This window comes from Diadema setosum, chromosome 15 (assembly GCF_964275005.1).
Source record: "Diadema setosum chromosome 15, eeDiaSeto1, whole genome shotgun sequence".
Classification (NCBI taxonomy): Eukaryota; Metazoa; Echinodermata; class Echinoidea; order Diadematoida; family Diadematidae; genus Diadema; species Diadema setosum.
In genome coordinates, this window is record NC_092699.1 from 14,044,045 (window position 1) to 14,066,338 (window position 22,294).

At 37.9% G+C, this 22,294-nt stretch overlaps 2 protein-coding genes across 2 annotated transcripts in view; one reads left to right on the plus strand and one right to left on the minus strand.

Moving 5' to 3' along the window:
- LOC140238552 (uncharacterized) overlaps positions 1–8,242 on the plus strand; it is a 43,472-nt gene extending 35,230 nt beyond the window's left edge. The window contains exon 5 of the mRNA XM_072318454.1: positions 6,551–8,242. Within this exon, the coding sequence (XP_072174555.1) occupies positions 6,551–8,242 (1,692 nt within the window). The remainder of the gene's footprint in view (positions 1–6,550) is intronic.
- An 8,111-nt stretch (positions 8,243–16,353) lies between these two features.
- LOC140238554 (echinoidin-like) lies at positions 16,354–19,704 on the minus strand. The gene is made up of 2 exons (XM_072318455.1): positions 19,498–19,704; positions 16,354–16,623 (listed from the first exon to the last, which is right to left on the minus strand). The coding sequence occupies exons 1-2, from the start codon at positions 19,702–19,704 to the stop codon at positions 16,354–16,356; spliced, it is 477 nt and encodes a 158-aa protein (XP_072174556.1).
- Positions 19,705–22,294: the final 2,590 nt, after the last annotated feature.

Below are 22,294 nucleotides of genomic sequence, written 5' to 3' on the forward strand. Positions count from 1 at the left end.
GTTTGCTTTTTACAGAATATTAACTCGTGTTCTTGAGTTGTAGCAGCATTGGTAAACGTACATAATTATGTACTGTACTAGCTGAAGTAGCTTTAGTAGTATGATAATTATGACAATCATATGCACATATCACATACCTCAAACGCTCAGCCCATAATTGCTTTGGTTGCTTCCGTGTCTCTCATGCAGTCGGTCACGCATGAGCAAACAGGTGACTAAAGAGCGCCATTAAACCGGTGCGATCGTGCGCGAGCAAAGCCCTCTCACGGCTTCCCGGGGGAACGAGGCGGCATTGCGGTCCGCCCGCTGGATGGCGGCGGTGAAATCACCTGGAAGATTGGACAACCTGTGATGAAAGCTCAAAGGAGTAGGGGAGGGGTGGCCGTAGGGATCCACTTTGACATTTCTGCGGCTTACGTTTGTTTATCTTACGAAGTGAATTAAAGACATGGCTCTGCGTAGTCTCCTCATGAAGTGTTTTCAAACCCATCAAACTGTATGCCTATATTACCGACCTATAACACACGTACAGAATCGTCGAACACTGATTGCACACGCAACGTTAAAGACCAGATAGGGTGGGATATATATTTCGTGGGAAGGCTGGCGTGGCTTGGATATGTTATACAAGAATCTCCGTAAAGAATTTGACTATGGCTTTTTCACTGATCTCTATAGTAAGTGCTCACAAAGCTGAAAAATCTGATGGATATGACAATTACCGGTGAGCTTACGCGTCGATGCACATATTCGCTGATCTGCGCTATTCGTGTTTTTCAAATGAAGCCCGGTGAGCAGCGAATGAAACCCGGCCACCAGTGAAACGTACGATCACTCAGACATAACATGATTTGAGTCTTGAGACTAAATCATGATTGCGTTCACCAAACAAACAAGCAAACAAAATAGGAAATTTTAAAATCTTAAGCACAATATGTAGGCCCTATGTCAAATCGTGAGGAGATGACATCATCAATTCATTATTTCCATATTATTCACACTGACTGTTCAAGAACTGTGTCGTAAAGATTAGTGAAAATTAATATTTTCATGATTTCCTTTATTTTCATTCGATTTCGATCAAATTTTTATTGTTTTGCGTAGAAATTTTTGGTTTTTCTTTTGAGACCAGTTGTACTGGTCTGGATTCCTTCTTGAAACGGCTCTTGCTATCGAAATGGGTATTCGTAAACTTGAGGTGTTATGTTTCATTGTTACGTAAGAGACTTAACATTTTCTCATTGCGATTGGGAGCGGTTAGTCTTCCTAGTGGCAATGAAAGAACATGTCATTTTAGACTGTCTTTGAATAAAGATAAGAGGGTTTTTTCCGCCAAGAATGTGAGGAGGTATAGTTCAGTGCAGGGCTCTGGTATTTCCTTGAAAGGCAACATCGACAGTCCGCATAGTAGACAATTCTAAGGGCTTGCAAGAAAATGATAAGACGCGTTATCATCTGAAGATTGGAAGACACTCCATCTATCCTCAAGTTAACCTTTAAAGGCATCATTTACCATTTGCAGATGAAATAAAGACCCAGCTTTAATGCTTCAAAATAGTTCTAAAATGTGAGTTAGGGATAGAAATAACCAATGTAAAAATTTTTAGCAGTAAGAACAATATTAAGTATCGATGGATGTACAAAATGTGAACATTATTTATGATAGAACCGTCTATAATTACGCTTTGTTGAGAACAGTTGTGATATTTCCTTATATTTTAAGCTTTATTGCAAAGTAGTAGGATATTATGTGATATAACTGACCTGTACATATGCATAGATAGTTGTTATAACCCGAACATTTTTTAAATCACTGTTCCCAATGGTAAACAATACTTTAAACCCTTTCTGCGCCAGGGACTTTTCACAGTGTGTGTATACATTGCTGTGGATTTGTCTGAACCAATCAGCTTTCAAAACACACAAAGGGCTCCTGGAGTACAATCTCAGGAACCGGACAGTCAGAGTTTACTGACATCCAACAGAAATTGAGAAGATGAATACTGCTTGTCAGACTTTAAAGTCTTACATGTCTTCCCAGGAGAGTGAATCAGATTACAGAGATTTAATTCAGTTTAGACAATGAGTATAATTTAATGACCCCACAACTTTCCCGATTCATAATATCATGTACGCAAATATTATTGTATTTTCGACATGAACTTGAAGCAGAAGAAGCAGAAGAAGAAAAGAAATTAAATTCTTCCCATCGAGCCGGTCTTGATTTCCTATACGATTGAGCCTGACAACTTCATACAGGGGAATGAAATACAATCAATTGCTGAAATGTTAATAAAATATTTTATAACATACTGCTGTGTACGCACTGATTTGGCAATTCTAGTGTCGTGATCGCCACCACGATAATGGTCTTCATTAAGACATCAAAACATCAAAACAATCTCTAGTTTCCAGATTTCATATTACTTTTTTTTTTTCTACATCGAACCTTCAATCGTCTTTTCTTAATAATCTCTTTGTTTGACTTCACTCTCAAAATTCAGCTTTGGCAACACAGGACGAAGTTTCCCTTTAAGACCAATCGGATTTATCAAAGGGATGATTTACTTTTGGTTGAGCTGGGGATTCAGACTCTTACTTTTTGCGAGGTAATTAGAAGCCGCTTATATGAAATATAACAGAGCATACAACTCTAAGAGGAATTTAAAGTTTGTTTAATGAAAATAGTTTCACAATAGCCGAGATATCCGAAAAACAGATTTTCGTTAAAAAAAGTATAATTATCTCGCAAAAAAAAAAAAAAAAAAAAAATCTGAATCCCCATCTCAACCAAAACTATACCATTCCTTTAAGCAGACTAACATGTTCGGTTCTGTCACCCTCTCCTTCGGCCTCCCTTTGCCTCTGAAGTTATACAAAGAATATCTTTAACCCCGTCGGTGCCATCATTTCAACATACCATTACCAGTACAGGTCTCACGAGCTATCCGATGGCAACGATGGAGTTAAGGCTAAATGGTTGCACGATGCTTGCCAGGGGAAACAAACGAGTTCTGAATTCACAAAATGCGGACGAGACTCCGGCTGCCACGAGAAGTGTGCCACCGATGGAGATACCTTCATTAATCACGTCTCGCTCTAGGGTGGATGTTCGAATGACAAGGGGAAGACAGAGCGAAAGGGGGGGGGGAGGTGGATATATCTCACCGAGAAAAATGGAGGAAGAGGCTGCGAAAGTTCGACGTTGGCTGAGTACCGAGGAACACGGTTTTGAAACGTGGTTTTGAAATACGGTTTTTGAAACACAGTTTTGAACACGGTTTTGAAACGTGGTTTTGAAATACGGTTTTTGAAACACAGTTTTGAACACGGTTTTGAAACACGGTTTTATAACACTGTTTTGAAACAGGGTTTGACAGGGAAGCGTTATAAGAGCTTAAATACAGATCGTTTTCCTAGCTCGCTCAGACTGTGCCATATTGTGCTTCTCATTGTATTTAGCTTGTATCTTAATTGGCAATTATATTGATCATGCAGGGCGCGCGAAACTGTGACGTCATGTAAATCGTGCTTCAAATCACGTTTGCATTTTCCAGACTTCCAAAATTTTGTTACTAGCCAAACACGGTTTTGAATCGCACCTCAAAGCCATGTTTCGAAACTGGGTTTGTAATTACGACTACTAGTATAGAAACATAAAAAACCCCACCAAAAACAAAAACACGGCGTTTCAAACCCATACTTCTACCCAGAAAAGTTTGCTATAATCAATAAGCATCCCTAGATTCATCAACTGGAAATGCTTAGAGTGAAATTATGACAAACTTTCTATTTCTGTAAAGCCCAGAATATTTTATAATTCCAACTTTAGCTTTTCCCTGTTGCCCTCCTTTCCTTTGGCTTTAAAGATTGGTTCCTTCTGAATGCAAATGATATGCCATTTTCATTTCAAATAGAAAATCTCTAAGTTGACAACACAAAATGAAGACAAAATAACAATTAAAAAGATCAATTTTGTTGTCATCATCTAAACCAAATTAAATCCGTTCAGATTCCGATTTGAAGCCCTTCTTTTGAAGAATGTAGTTTGGAGAGGTAAAGAAATTGCCAAATCTACTATTATAGGTCAATACGGCCGATTCAATAGCCAAATGAGACTCTTTCTCTCTCTCTTTCTCTCTCTCTCTCTCTCTCTCTCTCATTACATCCATTTCTCACCATTTGGACTATAATTTTGATTCAAATTTCAATTTCAATACAAGAATATACATGGAAAACAATTGGCCCTTTCTTTGATCATGATATGAGGCTACTATGTGGCCTACTCATTATACACCTTAATTTTTAACATTCAACAAATAAAATTAGACCACTGTCATACTTCACACAAAGCTAAATGTTATGGCATTGACAATTGAGGCAATGCGGCACCATAACAAAGGACAAGGAAAAAGGAAAGGAGTCTTTCCTTGTCACAACGACATCACTAGATTAAGTAAAATGTGGGGAAGACGTTCTTATTATAATTTCGTTCGAAAGATTCCAGTGATCTATTTTAGCAGTGGCGAAACACAAAAATTCATGAGTACACATTACATGCGCGATAAGGAGGCACGACTCGTACCAGTCGTGTTGATATCAAAACATTCGCAGGGAACATTTGCTGTCTTTTTATCTAAGCTTGGCATTAGCTATTCCTCTTTCTGGTGACTCTTCCGTTTCATCTATGGGGAACAGAACTTGACAGTTGGATGGATTTAGCTATTTCTTTGTTATGTGCTGAAAGTACACACGTTGCCAAGGCTGAGAATATCTCCTTGCATTGAACGATCAGCTTCCGTCTGGCAAAAGGCCATGTTACGCTTATGCAATGTATCTAATATCTGTTATCTATCTAGTGTATCTTTTGTCTCCAGTTCTCAGTCAGCAAAAATTTACATATTCCCGGGATGGTCTGTGCGATGGAGATGCAGAGATAGTAACAAGGAGAGAAGAGCTTGATGAGATTTTCCTGGCTGTGTGTGTGTGTGTTTGTGTGTGTGTGTGTGTGGGGGGGGGGGTATACTTAACTCTATCCGTACCAGGGACTTTGAACAGAATGTCGATGCTGTGCGGTTTTCTATGCCAATCGTCAATCAAAGCACACAAAGGATGCTTTCCCTCCTGGACATTATACATTTCCAATAACGTTCTTTCAGGATCATAAGCACATCCATTTCCATTCGATAGCTGAAGTTAATCATACTTTCCTTTACTAACAATCTGATATAGTCTGTATATCGTGTCTTTGAAGATCTAACAGTTTCCTTGTCTGTTAACGTGTCCGGCATACGGGCGCCGTGAAATAATCTTTCCTTCTGATAACCTTACCGCGAGACATCTATATAACGACAACCGCGGTGACGTAACACACTCCTCAGTGCATTGTGCGCGTTATGAAAGTAATCATGGCAGGCACAGTTTTCGAGGGTCCTTCAACCAAGCAGCTTCAGACGGGCGAAGATGTTTAGTCAGATAACTGTTGATTTGATGCCGCATTCGAAAGTGGACCGCCATATTAGCAATCTCGTTTGGGTCGTGCTGCAAGAAGCATGGCATGAAATAAAGAGGATCTTTTTCGACGGGGGACCTGGAGAATGATTACCATCACAGTAGCTGCGACGAGAAAACGGTTTCCGAGGATGTCGCGCAGCGTTGCCATAGCAATCGCCCGACACTCCTGCGATGCCCGCCCAGAGGGGAAGAGAGGCACATTATAGTGCCATCTCAGACCCTCCTATTGATGGATAGGTGCCTTCCACAGACCCGATCGAGAGTGTGAACACTGATGGATTGGCGGTAGAGGGGAAATGAAGAAGGTACATAGGTGGGGGAGGGGAGGGGGTTTTGAATGGCCTTAGAAACCTGTTGTATAGCCTACTGTTCCAATAGAAATCAAATTTGCACAGCGAAAAGGGCAGCGATTCCCAATTTTGAGAGCTTGTTCGAGCTAGAGTGTCATCTTACAAACCTTTGCCGTGTTAAAGACAAACCTCGTCATACAGACGTATGACGCTGACATCATGACGCTGAAGAGAATTAACCGTATGTAAGAAGAAACGAAACAGAAAAAAGGACCTGCAATGGACAAATAGTTAGAATGTTTGCGAGGAAATGTCGTTACGAAAAAGTATCATCCGATAGGAAGAGGTAAGTAATGTAGAATGCATAGGAAGGCAGGAAGCAGCCATTATTATTTGAGGCAAAGCATCCACAGAAGAATTCTAGGAAAAACAAAGTTTCAAGTTTTTCGGAAAGACGTTAAAGTCTTATCTAAATGATTAATTCCTTGTGTAAATTAAACACATTTAGCCATCAAAGTCATAAGACAGCAACAACCTACGGAGGGCCATAGACGGTTTCATCATCGAACTCATTCACTCCAGAACGCACACCCACGCACCTTTGTCTACACAGAAGTGGCGTTACATACATTGTATTTTAACTGTCTACAAATCAAGTTACTGCTCATGAAAACCAAGACGAATTATGTTGTATGGAGAAAGGATGAAATATCATTAATTTTGTTTTATTTTTCTTCATCTTGCAGGGAAATCGGTCACCTCCCGCGCCGATCACTCAAATTCGGGTCCGGATGACCAACGGCAAGAAAGGCAAGGGCAAAATCGTCACCCGCCACCAGGGCTCACCAGTCAGGGCACACCCGAATCCGACCATCGGGAAGCTCCGGCGGGGAGAGAGAGGAGAGGGAGAGACGTCCTTCACCACTGATCCTGGCGCCGGGAAAAGCCGCACGCGCGATGCCCTCATCGAGATCGGTGCGTGCTCCAGTGAGGTGGCACTGGGAAAGGACATTACCGCCACGACCAGAGACGACTCCTTTACCTCGGAGACCGAACTCCTCGGCACGGAGCGGAAGAGAAAGAAGCACGGTGAAAGCGAGTATGACAATCCTGTAATGAACGTCAGAGACCCTGAAGGCGAACACCGAGGAACTCGACGCCTTAGCACGGACACCGAGACCCAGTTCACATCGGATACCAGTTGGAACAACTCCCCTCTCCACTTCACTAGCGGCCGAACTGGTAGGAGAGCGTCATCACCGGAACAGAACTCGTTGCCAAGCAATGTTGGAGACAGGAGGGACAGCGTCAGGGACGGTTCACAAGAATCAGAGAGCACCGCCGTGGATGCCAATCGCCGAAAGAAACTCATGCGCATGCACGGCCGAAGAAACAGCGGCAACAATTCCAGAGACTCAGGGTATGCAGGTGGGAGTTTCATGTCTCAGGACAGCGCAAGAAATCTCCTCGCCTACAAAGACGAGGCACTCAGGAGAGAGCGGTTTAAAGACTCCGATGTTCGAGACGCTACACCGGTCATTCTCGAAATGGAAAATGAAACTGTTCCACTTGTTGCACTCCAGAAAAGCGAATCTTTCGACGTGCACCCACATACAAAGTATGACCCATACCTGCACAGCCATCATATCAAACACGTGCTGAGAGCACCACGTAACGATAGTGATCAATATTACACTCGGGCGGTCACGCGAGTGATGAGTATGCCCCCCGAGAGACAGTCATATTTTCAGAGTCCCGGTGTCCAGGGTAACAAGATCAGCAACAGATTCAACGGGTATCCATACATGTTTGATACTTATCCTTACTGCTACGACGACTTTCGCCTGTACCGACCAAGGCACCAGGCACAGTCGTCGCAACATCCCGCCTTTCATCGGACGGCCGACCCCATTTACCGTCTACCATCACCTCAGCAGTACTTACCGAGCTTCTTCCCCTCCCCTTCTTCCTACGCGATTCCTGCGCGCATCAATGATCGCGCACGATTTGTGAAACGAAAAACCGCTTCCACCCAGACCCCGACTGACCCCAGCACAACGGACAGTCCAGCTTCGAGTCCGCCTCCATCACCATCCATCATCAGATGGCGAAGGGACGGGTGTTCCTATGTCCTCTTACCCAGGGAAGACCTGGACTTGGACTACATCGGACCAGTCTACCTGGCAGAATCCATGAGCGAGAGCGACGAAAGCTTGAAAGCGGAAGCGCGGCGTGCGCAATGCCCGACTGGCGATTTATGCTCCAACGAGAGCGTCTGTGCAGAAACGTTGGATGACGATGTTGAATCGGCCGGCGACAAGGACTCCACGGGTTCGCAAATATCTTCTGGGACGGAGAATGACGAAAAGGGCTCTGAAGAAGACGCACTCTTGTCGAACCCACCTTTCAATGACATGCAGTGCGATACCAGACTATAAAATCGTGTCAAAAACAGCTAATAGTTTCATCAATCCTCGATCCATTTCCTTGAAATTATCACCAGTGGTCACTATAACTCCAGACTGGGCCCCGTTGCAAGAAAGTTGCAATCAATTGCAAATAATTGCTAATTTTGAAACAACCATTCTGATTGGCTCAGGGTCTGCCCTATTAAGAAGACATGCATGCAACAATGATTTTGATTGGCCAGTGACAATCAGTTGCAAGTTGCGTTTAAACGCAAAGTTTCTAGCAACGGGGCCCAGCTAGTACAAACAGACTTGTGTCACATTACTATTTAAGTCTTTATCTATTCTTTCGATATAATATGCACATTGATGACCATATTTTATCATACTTTCATAAATGTACTTATGAATTGTCGATGAATGCAATTACAATATTGCAACACAATGGTTGCATTGAAGTGAGATTGATGATGTGTATGCATTTTTTTCTTATATTTGATTACTTACTGCATTTCTTTCTCTACTCCCGGCTTAACCTTTCCTTGCTCAAACTGAAAAAGTGTAATGATGTAAATCACATGAAAGAGTGAGGACAGAGTTTTGGTTTCGAAGATAGAAGCAGGTGCATTTCTCGGATATTACAGGCGTACTTAGTTAATTTGTTTTATAGTGTCACTATGAGAGAGAGAGAGAGAGAGAGAGAGAGAGAACGAACACATTCACCAAGCTGTGTGTATGAGAAGTTTTGCATACCTTGATATCCATGCAATATATGTTGTCATGCCTTATACACCACAGTTTACTTGCCTTTTCGTATGTGTGTTACAAAAAAAAAAAAAGTGACTCTAGTAATATTTGTATTAATTATTCGTATGTTTGTCTGGTGCTCTCAAGTACTGAATATAGTTACTGTGATTATTTTCCCTGTGTGCTTTCTCTGTGTATCGCGTGTATATCTTTGATATATAATTGCACACCATCTGTCACTCTAAAGATTGGTTTTGTTGCTTTTTTTTTTTACATGGTATGAAATCTATGGTTTAGTTTCTATGGCGGATTTCTTGGTGAGTCATAATATTGTTAAAAAATGCCTACGCGACGCCCAGACTATTTTAATTATGATAAGGAATCCTACAATACGACTTTTGTGAACTGGAAAATCAAGGGGTGCGACTTTTTCTTGGTTTTGTGATACACGGTCACATTATATCAAAGATATGTTCTCTTGCAGATGCCTAGTTGCATCTTAACTTATCTCTGATCTTCGTATTTTTTCCCAAACCTCAACGATATTCAATCGAAGATAACAACCTTGCTTAACGAGACCTCCAGATGATTTTTAGACATTTACATCTGAACATCTATAGATTTGGTAATAATTATGTTATATCTGCACAAACGCACATGCACACACATACACACACGCACACTCGCAATCGTAACTTTCAAAGAGGATGCTATTAATAGTTGTATAATAAAACGTCTTTAAATGACGTTTGAAACCCATAAATTCCCCAAAAGCACATTTTTGCAGTCTGGAGCACTGTTATCTTTCCATCGTAACCATTCTTCTTTGTAATGTTTCATAAGAAAGCGTATTTTTGTTTACTTTCACCCCTTAGTTGTTCATATGATTTGATTTCTATCGTTTGCGGAAATTTTAAGCGCCTCTTCATTCTTATATTCATTACTGACTCTTAAATGTGCAACATTACACGATGACAAATATCTAATTTAATGTCCTCTGATTCTGTTCAGATTAACAAATGAATCTACACTCTGTACAGTAAAGTTCAGATTTGCCAATTTAAAGCTGACAGCATAATGATGATATATGCAGCAAGATCCCTCCAGGACTCCAACGGTGAAATCGATAACGCGCAAATATTTCGGTTATTTGGGTATTTTTGGGTGTTGTTTGGGTATTTGGGTATATCATGGTTATTTTGGCTTAGGCTTTTGTGAGGTAACATGATATTATATATGTTGATATGTAACACAGCAGTGAGACACTTAAATGCCATGTTGTTTGCAATATATCCATTGACATTATTATTTATCCTCAATGACAACAAGATCTTAGGATTGTAGGTGGGAGAAGATTAACAACATTGCGGGGATAATTTCTTACAGTTGCTATGGGAATGCAGTTTGTAACGAAGAACTGGTCGCGAAGATCAGCGTATTAAATACATGTAAAAGGTTTAACACATCTAAAGGAAGTGGACTACATGCGTCCACAGCTCCAGCTCCATCACTCTTTCTTCTCAGAGCTGCTACGGTTAATCTGGGTTACAATAATAATAGTGATAATGATAATAATAATAACAATAATAGTAATAATAATAATAATAATAATAATAATAATAATAATAATAATAATAATAATAATAATACATGATAGTGATGATAATAATGATGATAATAATAATAATTAAGACATAAAATTTGTCAAAAATTGATTAGGTGTGTTTGATGCGAGTGATTCCCTTTACAAAATGCACCTCATTTGAAGGCTGCTGGATACGCTTTCTCTTAAATTTAGGGGTACTACATTGTTTCGGCGTAGATTCAGAAAACACGTGAAATATTTGAGTGGTAAATCCGTAGTCTTTTCTCCGAGTGGAGTGTGAGCTTATGCAACTTAATCACAAATTTCAGGGTTGGAATGGAGTACGTTGGTCAACCAAAATGTTATCCCTCTGTGTGTCATTTTATTTAGGTGTACGTAGGTATGTGCGTGAATTTAAAGACTTATTAGTGGAAAAATGAGCAATGGAAATGGGTATTGTTCAAATTTGACTCATTGACACAGAAAATACAAGGGTCAAAGTCAGAAGACAACTGACATTGGATCTTTCGTGTATATTACATGATCTCTTTGACACGTCTATTCTGACACGTGTGTCTGTGGAGAATTGTTGGCCGGTGTGACGTCAAGACAATGCAGTTGTGATCGTGCCAATGCCCACCTGTTTGCCAGAGAAGCAGTTCCGGTCATCAATTCTGCTTCGTTGAAAGCAAAACAAAAGGTCCACTATACGAGTAAAAAAAAGAAAAAAAAAAGTAGTTACCTGTAAAATTAATCAATGGTCAATCAGTTGCTTCCTTTATTTTTACTTTTCATTGCCCAGCTGGTGTGCTCATTGCTTACGACGAAGGGATCAGTACAATGTACTTATATCCTTTATAGAAATCAGCGGGAGTCATTATCACAAAAACGCTATAAAGTATGTTGTTGCTGAAAAAACAACAACAACAAAGTTGTGTTTGTATCTATCTTCAATACGTCTATTTCCCACCTGTTTTATTGTACATTCTATTATCCTTGTCATATCCAACACAAGAACAGATTACAACCTAGCGGTCAAGGGTAGTAAATATCTTTCCGATGAGCATTCAGCGAATGGCTTTGCTGAGGGCGTACTGTCTTGGCTAGAGAAATTTCTTTTGTAATACCACGACAGAAGTTGAGTAGTGTTCAAATGTTACTATTACACATGTGCAATTTATATTAATCATATATGTCAAAGAGGAATAATATCTGTAGCATTCTACTAATCTTGTAACTAAGAGAATCATATCTCATAATAATTTTATTTCCACAATGATATGCGAGATCAATGAACTGTGCAACTGTACCGTTTTTGGAGGTTAATTCTATCTTCTTTTTTGGAGATATTTTGAAGTGTGAGAAACGATTACTCCTAATCTATCATTTAAAAGTATAATAATCGATGAACCAGTCAGTTTGCATTTTACACAATGAAAACAAAAATACACGTACAAACAGAAGGAGCACTCGGTGTAATATTTTCATCCGCACATTGCAAATGTAGCAGTGTGTAAAGAGCTAAATTTCCAGTTAGTGATTGATGATGCAAATTCCCTATTTCGGTTTCGTATTGACCAGTTGTACCGACATAATAACGGGTTGTAAAATGCAAGGACGGGTTGTATAATATTGGTGCTTTTTCATGGGTAGACAGTGTCCTTTGGTGTACGCAGTGAACACAATTATGCACACACGTACACGCGACTGAAATGTGCTTAACACAAAATGAGTGTATCATCTCCGTTGTCTTTGTTGTTTTATCGATCTGTGAGCAGAACATGATGAAAGGGCGAGCATTCTTCTTTGACCCGTGAATGTCAATTTGCAGGCGGAACGTGTAAGTCCGATGTTGTTGTTGTTGTTTTCTTTTCTTTTCTTCGTTGCTATTTCGGTGGCTTGCCAGCTCTAATTGGAACCCATTTATGTAATTGAGGGAATGAATTGCACCGCCGCTGGTGGAATCAGTGTTTCCTCAAAAAACCTAATTAATAATCTTTCGAAGTTGATCACTTCACGCCATAGTGGGTTAATAATCATTAATCATTCCATTATCAAGCTGAACTCATATAGCCAGAACAACACCCAGTGGCTTGAAATGTTTATACTTTTTTCAGTCATAGACTAATTGCCTTTTTACATTGTATACTGTCCATTTTTGCGCCCTATATTATTTGCCCTCTTGCAACATTTTATTTCTCAGTTTATGTATAATTACAAATAATACATGACGTAGACTGGCGATGTTTATTGACTCATGTTATGATTAACTGTTCATCTAGCTGTGATGACGTCATCACCATTTTAACTGTCTGCTGTGTTCTACATGCAAAGCAAGAAACACAAAATATAACCTACATTAACGAAATTAAGTGAAAGTAGATTGTGTTGCACTTCACCTTTACAATGAATATAACGTCTTTTGTATCATGTATGTGCCATATTCAAGAATAATTTCTCACTTTGCTATTCAAAGGCATTGACACTTGACAGAGCCCCTCTAACTGATGGCATGAAACTCTTGTAGATCGGATTCGATGTCGACGTATAACCTTTGTGTTACCCAGTAACACATTATCATGACAAGAGACTTAAGTCAATTCGAATGTTAATCATATTGGAGGCATGAGTGAATGTTTAGTGATGAAAGAGAACAAAGAAAATCAGAATATAGGAGTCATTACGTTATCTAGTGGTTGACTGTTTGACTTAAAAGCTGTGTGATAAAATCTTTATAGAACATTATTTTGTATAACGTTGTAATAAATTCCGTATTTATCACTGAATATACACCAGACAACTTGTTCTTTCCGTAATCTGTGCCCAAGGAAGTTTGTGCATTAATTTAATTGTTTTATTCATTTTATCCTGCAGGGGTAACCGATTCACTTGTACAAAGCTGTTTTCCAAATGCACCATGCACTTTTACATGGATTTACCATGAAAATACAATGTATAAAGTGTACATGTAATATGATTGTATTGTGCATCAGGTACAGGACATGCACAAATCAAGTTATTATACAACTGTAGAGAGTGAACCGAACAATATACAGTCATCATGCAGATTAAATATATATATATATATCTATATATATATATATATATATATATATATATATATATATATATATATATATACATGTATATATATAGATAGATAGATGTATCAAATATCAAATATCATGGCATAAGCGGGGAACCAATCTTTCCTGAAGAAAACAAAGTAGCTTTGATACCTTCACATGTAGTCATAACACATCGACGTAGACATTTTTACTCTGATATCTCAAAAAAAAAAAGTTTTGAGATATTCTATTTGTGCTGTTAAAGGTCCTGTTTACCTTAGGGAGCAGTGATTTTATTTTTTTTTTCAAGATATCACATTTGATGCATATGTGTGGGTCTGTTGTAATACAAAACATTCTACCATATAAACATTTTTGCAATAAAGCCTTAAATATAAAGAATTATAAATATTTTTCTCAATAAACCATAACTGTAGACGGTTTAGTCTGGAAAAATCTTTATTATAACTGTTGTTCATATTTTGTTTATTTAACAATACTTAACCTCAATTTATACGGATTCAAAGTTTTACAGCGGTTGTTTCTATCCCTAACTCACATTTTAGAACTATTTAAGCATTAATGCTGGGTTTTTGTTTTATCTGCAAATGGTAAATTATGCCTTTAAGGTCAGATTTTGAAGCAAAGATTTTGAGACTTCAGATTATATATCTTACCCATCAAACTTTGTACTCCTATTTGAACTGACGTGAGTGATAGAAAATCACATCTCTCCTCATACGTTTGATTTGAGAAATTTCGCTTTGAAGTTCAGGATCAAATGAAGCTCTTTCTCTCTTTCTCTCTGTCTCTCTTGGTTTTTGCAAACACTACAATTATGGGAGTTTCTAACTCTTTAAACCGCTATGAAGGAATGTTACCGAGATTATTAAACTTGTCTTCCACGTTTAAGCATAAGATCAACGCCACCTGTTGATCGTTTGTGATGTTTTTGTAAGGTGGTTATACTTTCCTATGCCTCATGCTTGGAAAATGGAGGGGGAAAGGGTTAATGGCATTGTAATAAATCAATCAATCTAGCAAATTTTCAGAACACAAAACAAAACAGAAAAAATACCTAGAAGCTCATGTAGTATCGCTATGCTATCACGTGCACTTAAACAGCCATGTCTTTGAGTGCTACAATGCATTATTTACAATGCTACAAAAATGCCTACTTTTCTTTTGGTTGGGGTTTGTTTATTGCTGCATTCAATCAGAAGTGCAAATTTTAAAGATACGAAGACTAACAAATACAATGATTAAAATAATAACAAAACATTGCACAAACAGATCAGCATACGCAAAAGCATTGTGCAATAAACATGCACATAACATGTAAATGAGAAAGATAAAATGTGGCAGGTACTTTTCCTTGTAAATACAGGAGATGAGCTCAGAAGATTGTCATCGTCACCGGAAATAAGCTGGAAATAGATGTGGACTCTTTAAAAAGAACAGTAGGTGAGTTTGCTTCATGTTGTCAGTTTTCTTTCTGGTAGACAACAGTAATAAACCTTGCTCAACTTGTGAATGGAATTATGTCAGATCTATATACGGATGAATGAAGTCATGCTACTGGTATGAAAACTAAAGGGGAGACCTCCAGATAATTTCCAGATTTTTACATTTGAACAACTCTAAACTAGTCATATTGAGTCCAGAGTTCCAGGATTTATAATCATTAGGATGAAGAATAAGAGTGTTTTCAAAATTTACAACAAATTGCAATGAACAAGGATGATGACATGACAGCCTCACCATAAGAATCCATGAGTTGTGGCTCAAGGAAGCAGAACAAAAGAAGAAGGCATGCAAACATTATACAGAGGTGAACTTGCAAACTACCAGTATTGTAATGGGAATTACACCGCTACATTTCTAAAATATGTGAGGCTCCTATGTCATCATCATTGTTCAGTGTAATTTGTTCAATGGTCTTCAGAGTATTGTTTCTCTGTTCAAGAACCACGATAAATTCCACAAATCTACATATGGAGCTGTGTCGATTTATGTAATACATGATGTGAAATTACGAAATCGTCTGAAATGCCCCTTAAGTGAGGCATACCTTGATCGCAGATAAAGACACTGTCCGTAGATGACATGCACTAGTCAGTTTTCCGTGGTAGCGGTCAAGACGACGTTTTAACGTAGGTGGCGTACGTCTTCTTTGACTATTAAGTGCTTTGATGGGAACTTTAGGGCAGGTGCAGCGTGATAGCAGATTGTAAACTCGAATCACTGAAATAATCACGCACCAACCAAATTTCCCTAAAATGACATGGAATGTAGAATGAAACTATATAATAATTATATAGATAATATACAAACGTTCTGCAAGTAAGGGGAAAGACTGCAATGAATGCAATGAGATTTGAGTTTTGAAGATCACACATAGTAGAGAACTGAGAAAGGTCATCAACTTTCCAAACAAATTGGGATGTGCAAGTACACGTATGACAAAATGTAAGAATGAAAAATGAATACTAGCGACAATAAAGCAAGGGAGAGTGAATTGTATGCTCGCTAGTTTTGCTGTGATTGAGAAATGGTGCTTGTCGTGGGCACTAGGGGGAGATTCTTGGGGATTCCCCTCACTAAAAAACAAACATAAAAACAAACAAACAAACAACCTCCCTGGTTATACAGGCAGCTCCTAACGTAAGCCGTTCAGTACAGGAACCTCGTGGCTTGTGTATCAACTTTATTGGGGGTTTCAGAATTCAGTATTCAACGGATTAAAGCCATTCTCCAAGCTTGCAGACATATCCCCCAACAATCCAAGCACCCCTTATGCTTTCATCTACGTCAGAAGGGTCACATTGCAAATCGTCCCACATGTGCTTAAATCCTAGGCTAAAATGGGCGCAGTCCTGCGCACCACTATGGTTGTTCGGTTCGTTTGGGGCCCAGAAGGTGTAATCGACCTCCGAACCGTCACTCCAGGCGAAGGAACCCTCAGTTGTTTTATCATTCAGTCCAATCCAGACTTGTTGATTGCCGGAGACCTGTTCATTTAGAGTAAAAAAAAAAAAAAAAGAAGAAACAGAAAGAAACAAAGAAAAGAAGTCAAAAGAAATTACATACCTATCACAAATCGCATATTTCTTTCGTGCGAAGATTTGAAAATTTATCTCTGTGCATGTACAGAATGTGTCCCGCGTTATCAGAACGTATCTCTTTTCTTTGAGAGAAATGAAAGCAAACATTATCATATTGAAAAAGGAAACATACATACGCACATCTTCTCCGAGAGTAGACGAGAGACAATACTAAATCACATACATTTAATACACGACAAATGCGACTTTTAAATTCAACCAAAGTTCGGGTCAAACAATCTGTCATTAAGCGGATGCATTCTAAAGTATGTATACGTGAAATTTATTTTTCTCAAATTGGGATGACGGGAGAATTAGAGTCTACTTTTTTTTTATATATATGTGTCAATGTGTGAAAGTAATAGCCACTGTCTTAGGTTCGAATCCTCCTCGATTATGTACGCCCATGATTTCTTTTATAATGGCTACTATACTAAAACACTGATTAATACAGTGCATATTTGCGTCGACGTACGGCAATTTGCCAATCAGTTGCAATGAAAACATCTCGAAGATAAGAATTTTATGAATTTAAAAAATTACGTTCACATCTTATCCGAAAGTTCATTGTGATTGCTATCTAATTTCTGTTTTTAAAGGTGAAAAGTTCATTGTGATTGCTATCTCATTTCTGTTTTTAAAGGTGAAAAGTTCATTGTGATTGTTATCTTATTTCTGTTTTTAAAGGTGAAAAGTTCATTGTGATTGTTATCTCATTTCTATTTTAAAGGTGAAAAGTTACTATGATTGCTATCTCATTTCTGTTTTTAAAGGTGAAAAGTTCATTGTGATTGTTATCTTATTTCTGTTTTTAAAGGTGAAAAGTTCATTGTGATTGTTATCTCATTTCTATTTTAAAGGTGAAAAGTTACTATGATTGCTATTTCATTTCTGTTTTTAAAGGTGAAAAGTTCATTGTGATTGCTATCTCATTTCTGTTTATGAAGGTGAAAAGTTCATTGTGATTGCTATCTCATTTGTTTTTTAAGGTGAAAAGTTCATTAATTGTGATTGCTATCTCATTTCTGTTTTTAAAGGTGAAAAGTTCATTGTGATTGCTATCTCATTTCTGTTTTTAACGGTGAAAAGTTCATTGTGATTGCTATCTCATTCCTGTTTTTAAAGGTGAAAAGTTCTTGTGATTGCTATTTCATTTCTGTTTATAAAGGTGAAAAGTTAAATGTGATTGCTATCTCATTTCTGTTTATGAAGGTGAAAAGTTCATTGTGATTGCTATCTCATTTCTATTTTTTAAGGTGAAAAGTTCATTAATTGTGATTGCTATCTCATTTCTGTTTTTAAAGGTGAAAAGTTCATTGTGATTGCTATCTCATTTCTGTTTTTAAAGGTGAAAAGTTCATTGTGATTGCTATCTCATTCCTGTTTTTAAAGGTGAAAAGTTCTTGTGATTGCTATTTCATTTCTGTTTATAAAGGTGAAAAGTTAAATGTGATTGCTATTTCATTTCTGTTTTTAAAGGTGAAAGTTCATTGTGATTGCTATCTCATTTCTGTTTTTAAAGGTGAAAAGTTCATTGTGTTTGCTATCTCATTTCTGTTTTTAAAGATGAAAAGTGTGCTTGCTATCTTATTTCTGTTTTTAAAGGTGAAAAGTTCATTGTGATTGCTATCTTATTTCTGTTTTTAAAGGTGAAAAGCTCATTGTGATTACTATCTTATTTCTGTTTTTAAAGGTGAAAAGTTCATTGTGATTGCTATCTCATTCCTGTTTTTAAAGGTGAAAAGTTCTTGTGATTGCTATTTCATTTCTGTATTTAAAGGTGAAAAGTTCATTGTGATTGCTATCTCATTTCTGTTTATAAAGGTGAAAAGTTCATTGTGATTGCTCTCTCATTTCTGTCTTTAAAGGTGAACCTTCCTTCCTCTTCAGGCTGGGGAACTCTCGATTTTCCGGAAGAAGCCGTGTCCTGAAAGTCGAGATAGAGCGTGGCATCAGGTAATCGCCGAGAATTCCTGCGATGAGCGATATTGTACAAAGTAAATGTCTGGCGATGTCTTGTCCGTCTCTGACATCGCCTCAGAAAATAAATCATACAAAATAGCCAAGATGAAGGTTCATTTTTGTTCGCATACGAAAGAAAATTGGATTTCTCGTCTATACTGGAAGCAAGAAAATGCGCACGCTATGTTGGCTTCAAGCTTTTTAGAAAAAAGAAGACACATTGTGAGTTTTCAAATAATAGCAGGTTTAGCTTCCTCTGAGCCGCGGCCACTGTCCTTTTTTCCCCCTGCTGAAATATGCGTGTGTCCGAGAGAGAAGAGAGAGAGAGAGAGAGAGAGAGATAGGAGGAGAGATTGGTATTGCTTACAAGAGAGGGGAGATTTGGGAAGAGGGGGAGTTAGAGGAGGAGAGGGTGAAAGGGGGAGAGAGGGGGAGAAAGAGTGATCTAGAGAGGGTATATAGCTGGTGATCGTAGACCGCATGTGCACAATGTACCCATAGAGCATACTGTGATACGGTGTATACACACAGAATCACTCGTACTTGCAACTGGGACTGGCTTAAGAGCATTTCTGCAAGCAAAAACGGCTGAAAAGAGAACACAAAGCGACGACCACTCACCGCGCTATTCCACGCATCGTTGAATGCACCGATCTCGAAAAAGTGATCTTGGAAAGTCGAGAGTTTCCCTAACTGCTCTTTGTGTAATTCTGTTTAAAATTTGCTACCACTTTATTCAAATTTCACCAACAACGAAAGTAACTTAATAAAAAAAGAAATGGGAGTTTTAGTTTCTTGTTGCAGCTTTGTAATACATACCCGTTTGTTTCGCACGGATTCAAAGAGAGTGATGAGGAAATCCATCTCCTCCTGGGAGTGAATGGACACAAGGTGACCTAGCTGACCGGTGGTGGCGCCCTCGTCCCAGCATGGTTTCGTAAATGACTGGCATTGTCTTTCGGCCTCCTCCCACGTCACACTTTCTGAAAAATACCTATTCACATCAGAAGTAATGCACCTAATCATCTGGTGTATAGTGTAAGTACACTGTATATTTAAGGGATGGTACAGTACAGATGAGAATTGGGCTTTTAACTTTTTGCGAGATACCAAGAAAACACTTAAGAAATAGTGCACAGCATACCATTTTTAAGAGGAATTCAAAGTTTATTTGACGAAAATCTGGTTTGGAATGACTAAAACATCCAAAAACAAAGTAAAACAAATAAATCATAATAAAATGTGTGTCCCACACTTTGTTAGAATCGCTCTGTTTTGGATATCTCAGCCATTTCAAACCAATTTTCTTCAAATAAACATTGAATTCCTCATGACATTACATGCCCTTTCATATTTCATAAGAGGTTTCTCATTATCTCACCAAAATATAAGTTTAGAAGACAAATTAAGAGTCAAACTGCATCGAATAATAGACTTTCAAAAATTTTGTGACCGAAATTATAAGGTTTTGACAAGAAATGTAGGACACGGAAGAAAGAGAAGACATAATTCTACGAAGTATCAATTGTACTGTTTACCATAGGAAACAGTGATTTAAAGACATGTCTGAGTCATCAGTGTAAGTCAGAAGTATCACAAAACATCAACTATAAAAATTTCGCAATAAGGCCTAAAACATAAGGAGATATCACTATTTTTCTAGATAAACCAAAGCTGTATACGATAAAGCAACAATTTTGATTTGATTTTGAATTTGATTTTATTTCTGAAATTCTTTTTTTCATACACAAATGAAATACAAAGTCAATTGAACGAACTAATTGAGCACAGTATAATTTGAATCTGACAGTTAAAACAAATATCCAACATTTTTTCTTGACATAATGCAAAATGAAAATAAACAAACTATTTTGTGCATATGCAAATATAAGTTACAGTATATCTATTGTTCAAAGACAAATTAGGGAACTCTTGATGTACAGAAATTGACGAGCACAATGGCCTAATTTCATTTTAACCATTATAATTTCATTACAAATATTGTTCACATCTTGTATTCAATATGACCGTGCATCACAAAACCAACAAGAAGTCTCACCCCTTGATTTGCGTGAGGACTAAAAAAGGTGAAACTGGTCAACCGAGTCAATCTTGAGCTTTTCATATTTTCTGAAAGAGTTATTCTTTTTCTACATTATACCTGAGTTTACGATCATCGGTGATGGGGAGGGAAGGTGTACTTGTTTTCAGAAGCTTTTCTACAACCTTTTTTTTTTTTTTAAGAGTAGTTTGATCAGATAGGTCTTAGAGGCCCCTTTACATGTCTTGAAAATCCTTTGCACACTTTTCAATTTCAACTCTAATAACTTTTAAAGGAATACTGCTACTACTTTGAAATTCAGCAATGATAATGAACAGAATTTGTTTAAAGAGCATGGTCAATTTTAGCTTAACCTGATAATCCTTCCATTGCTGTTGCTTTAGTGGTTTAGATCCTTTTTTTGTCCCATTCATCGCACAGCTAGCGCGGTTTGGTAGAGATTAAACGCTTGAATAGACCCTTACTTCAGAACCTATTTTCTCAGTTCACACTTTTCCAGAGTATGTACTTTCTTTCCAATATCTAGATTTATAGGTTTATAGCAGAGTCCATTTTATTTGAGTTATACGTCATTTTAAAGACTGCTGAGTCTGCTTTTTCAGAATCTTCTCTTAACTAAAAATCCATGTCTGACAACTTTTTTGTTGGTTTTGTGATGCAGGATCACATAAACTTTATAACATTGATTACACTGATTAACGTGTTTACACTTGTTGTTTCCATTCCTAACTCACATTTTAGAACTATTTTGAAGCACTGAAGCTGGGTTCTTGTTTCATCTACAAAATAATGGTGAATAATGGCTTCAACAATGAATAGCACATTTTGTAATACAAAATTATGGAAAAAATACGCAACACATAGACTTTAATTCTGATATTTGACGGATTAACAAAAACGATGTATATGTCACCCTGTATCACGAAACCGATGAAAAGTCGCCAGACGTGGATTTTCAGTGAAGGGCGGATTCTAAAAAATCATTAGAATTTAAGCTTCAATGTGACTTATAACTCAGTTCAAATGGATTAAATAATTAGAAATATTGGGGGAAAGCACACACTCTGGAATATTATGCACTCAGAAAAGAGACTCAGAAGTATAATAGTGTCTATTCAAGCGCTTCAAATCTTGGTAAAGCTGTGCTAGCTGTGCAATGAATGGGGAAAAACGGGATGTAAAACACAACAACAATGAAGAGATTACAGATTAGGATGAAACTACGTAGTTCTATGTTCTATAAATACATTCCGTCTGCGACTATAGTACCAATCTTAAAAGCAGTAACCCCATCCTTTCAAAAGTTATTCGAGCTAAAAGTGAACAGTGTGTAAAGGATATTTAGAGATAACCCAGGGGGCCTCTATGGAAATATGCCTGCATAATTACACTAATGTAAACAGAAAGGCTGCTAAACTTCTTATTCATTTTATGACCTTAAACTTTGAAATAATGCAAACTGCTCTTTCAGAAAATATGAAATACTCAAGATCATGTAAACTCACGTAAAATCGCGGCGTGCGATTTTTGCTGGTTTCGTGATGCATGAACACA

What these genes read in the sequence shown, in the direction of transcription:
- LOC140238554 (XM_072318455.1), bottom strand. Translation starts at nt 19,704, where the DNA reads ATGATTAGGTGCATTACTTCTGATGTGAATAGGTATTTTTCAGAAAGT. An exon ending in AATCCGTGCGAAACAAACGG is followed by an intron (nt 16,624 to 19,497) that starts GTATGTATTACA and finishes CTAAATGAACAG; the next exon opens with GTCTCCGGCAATCAACAAGT.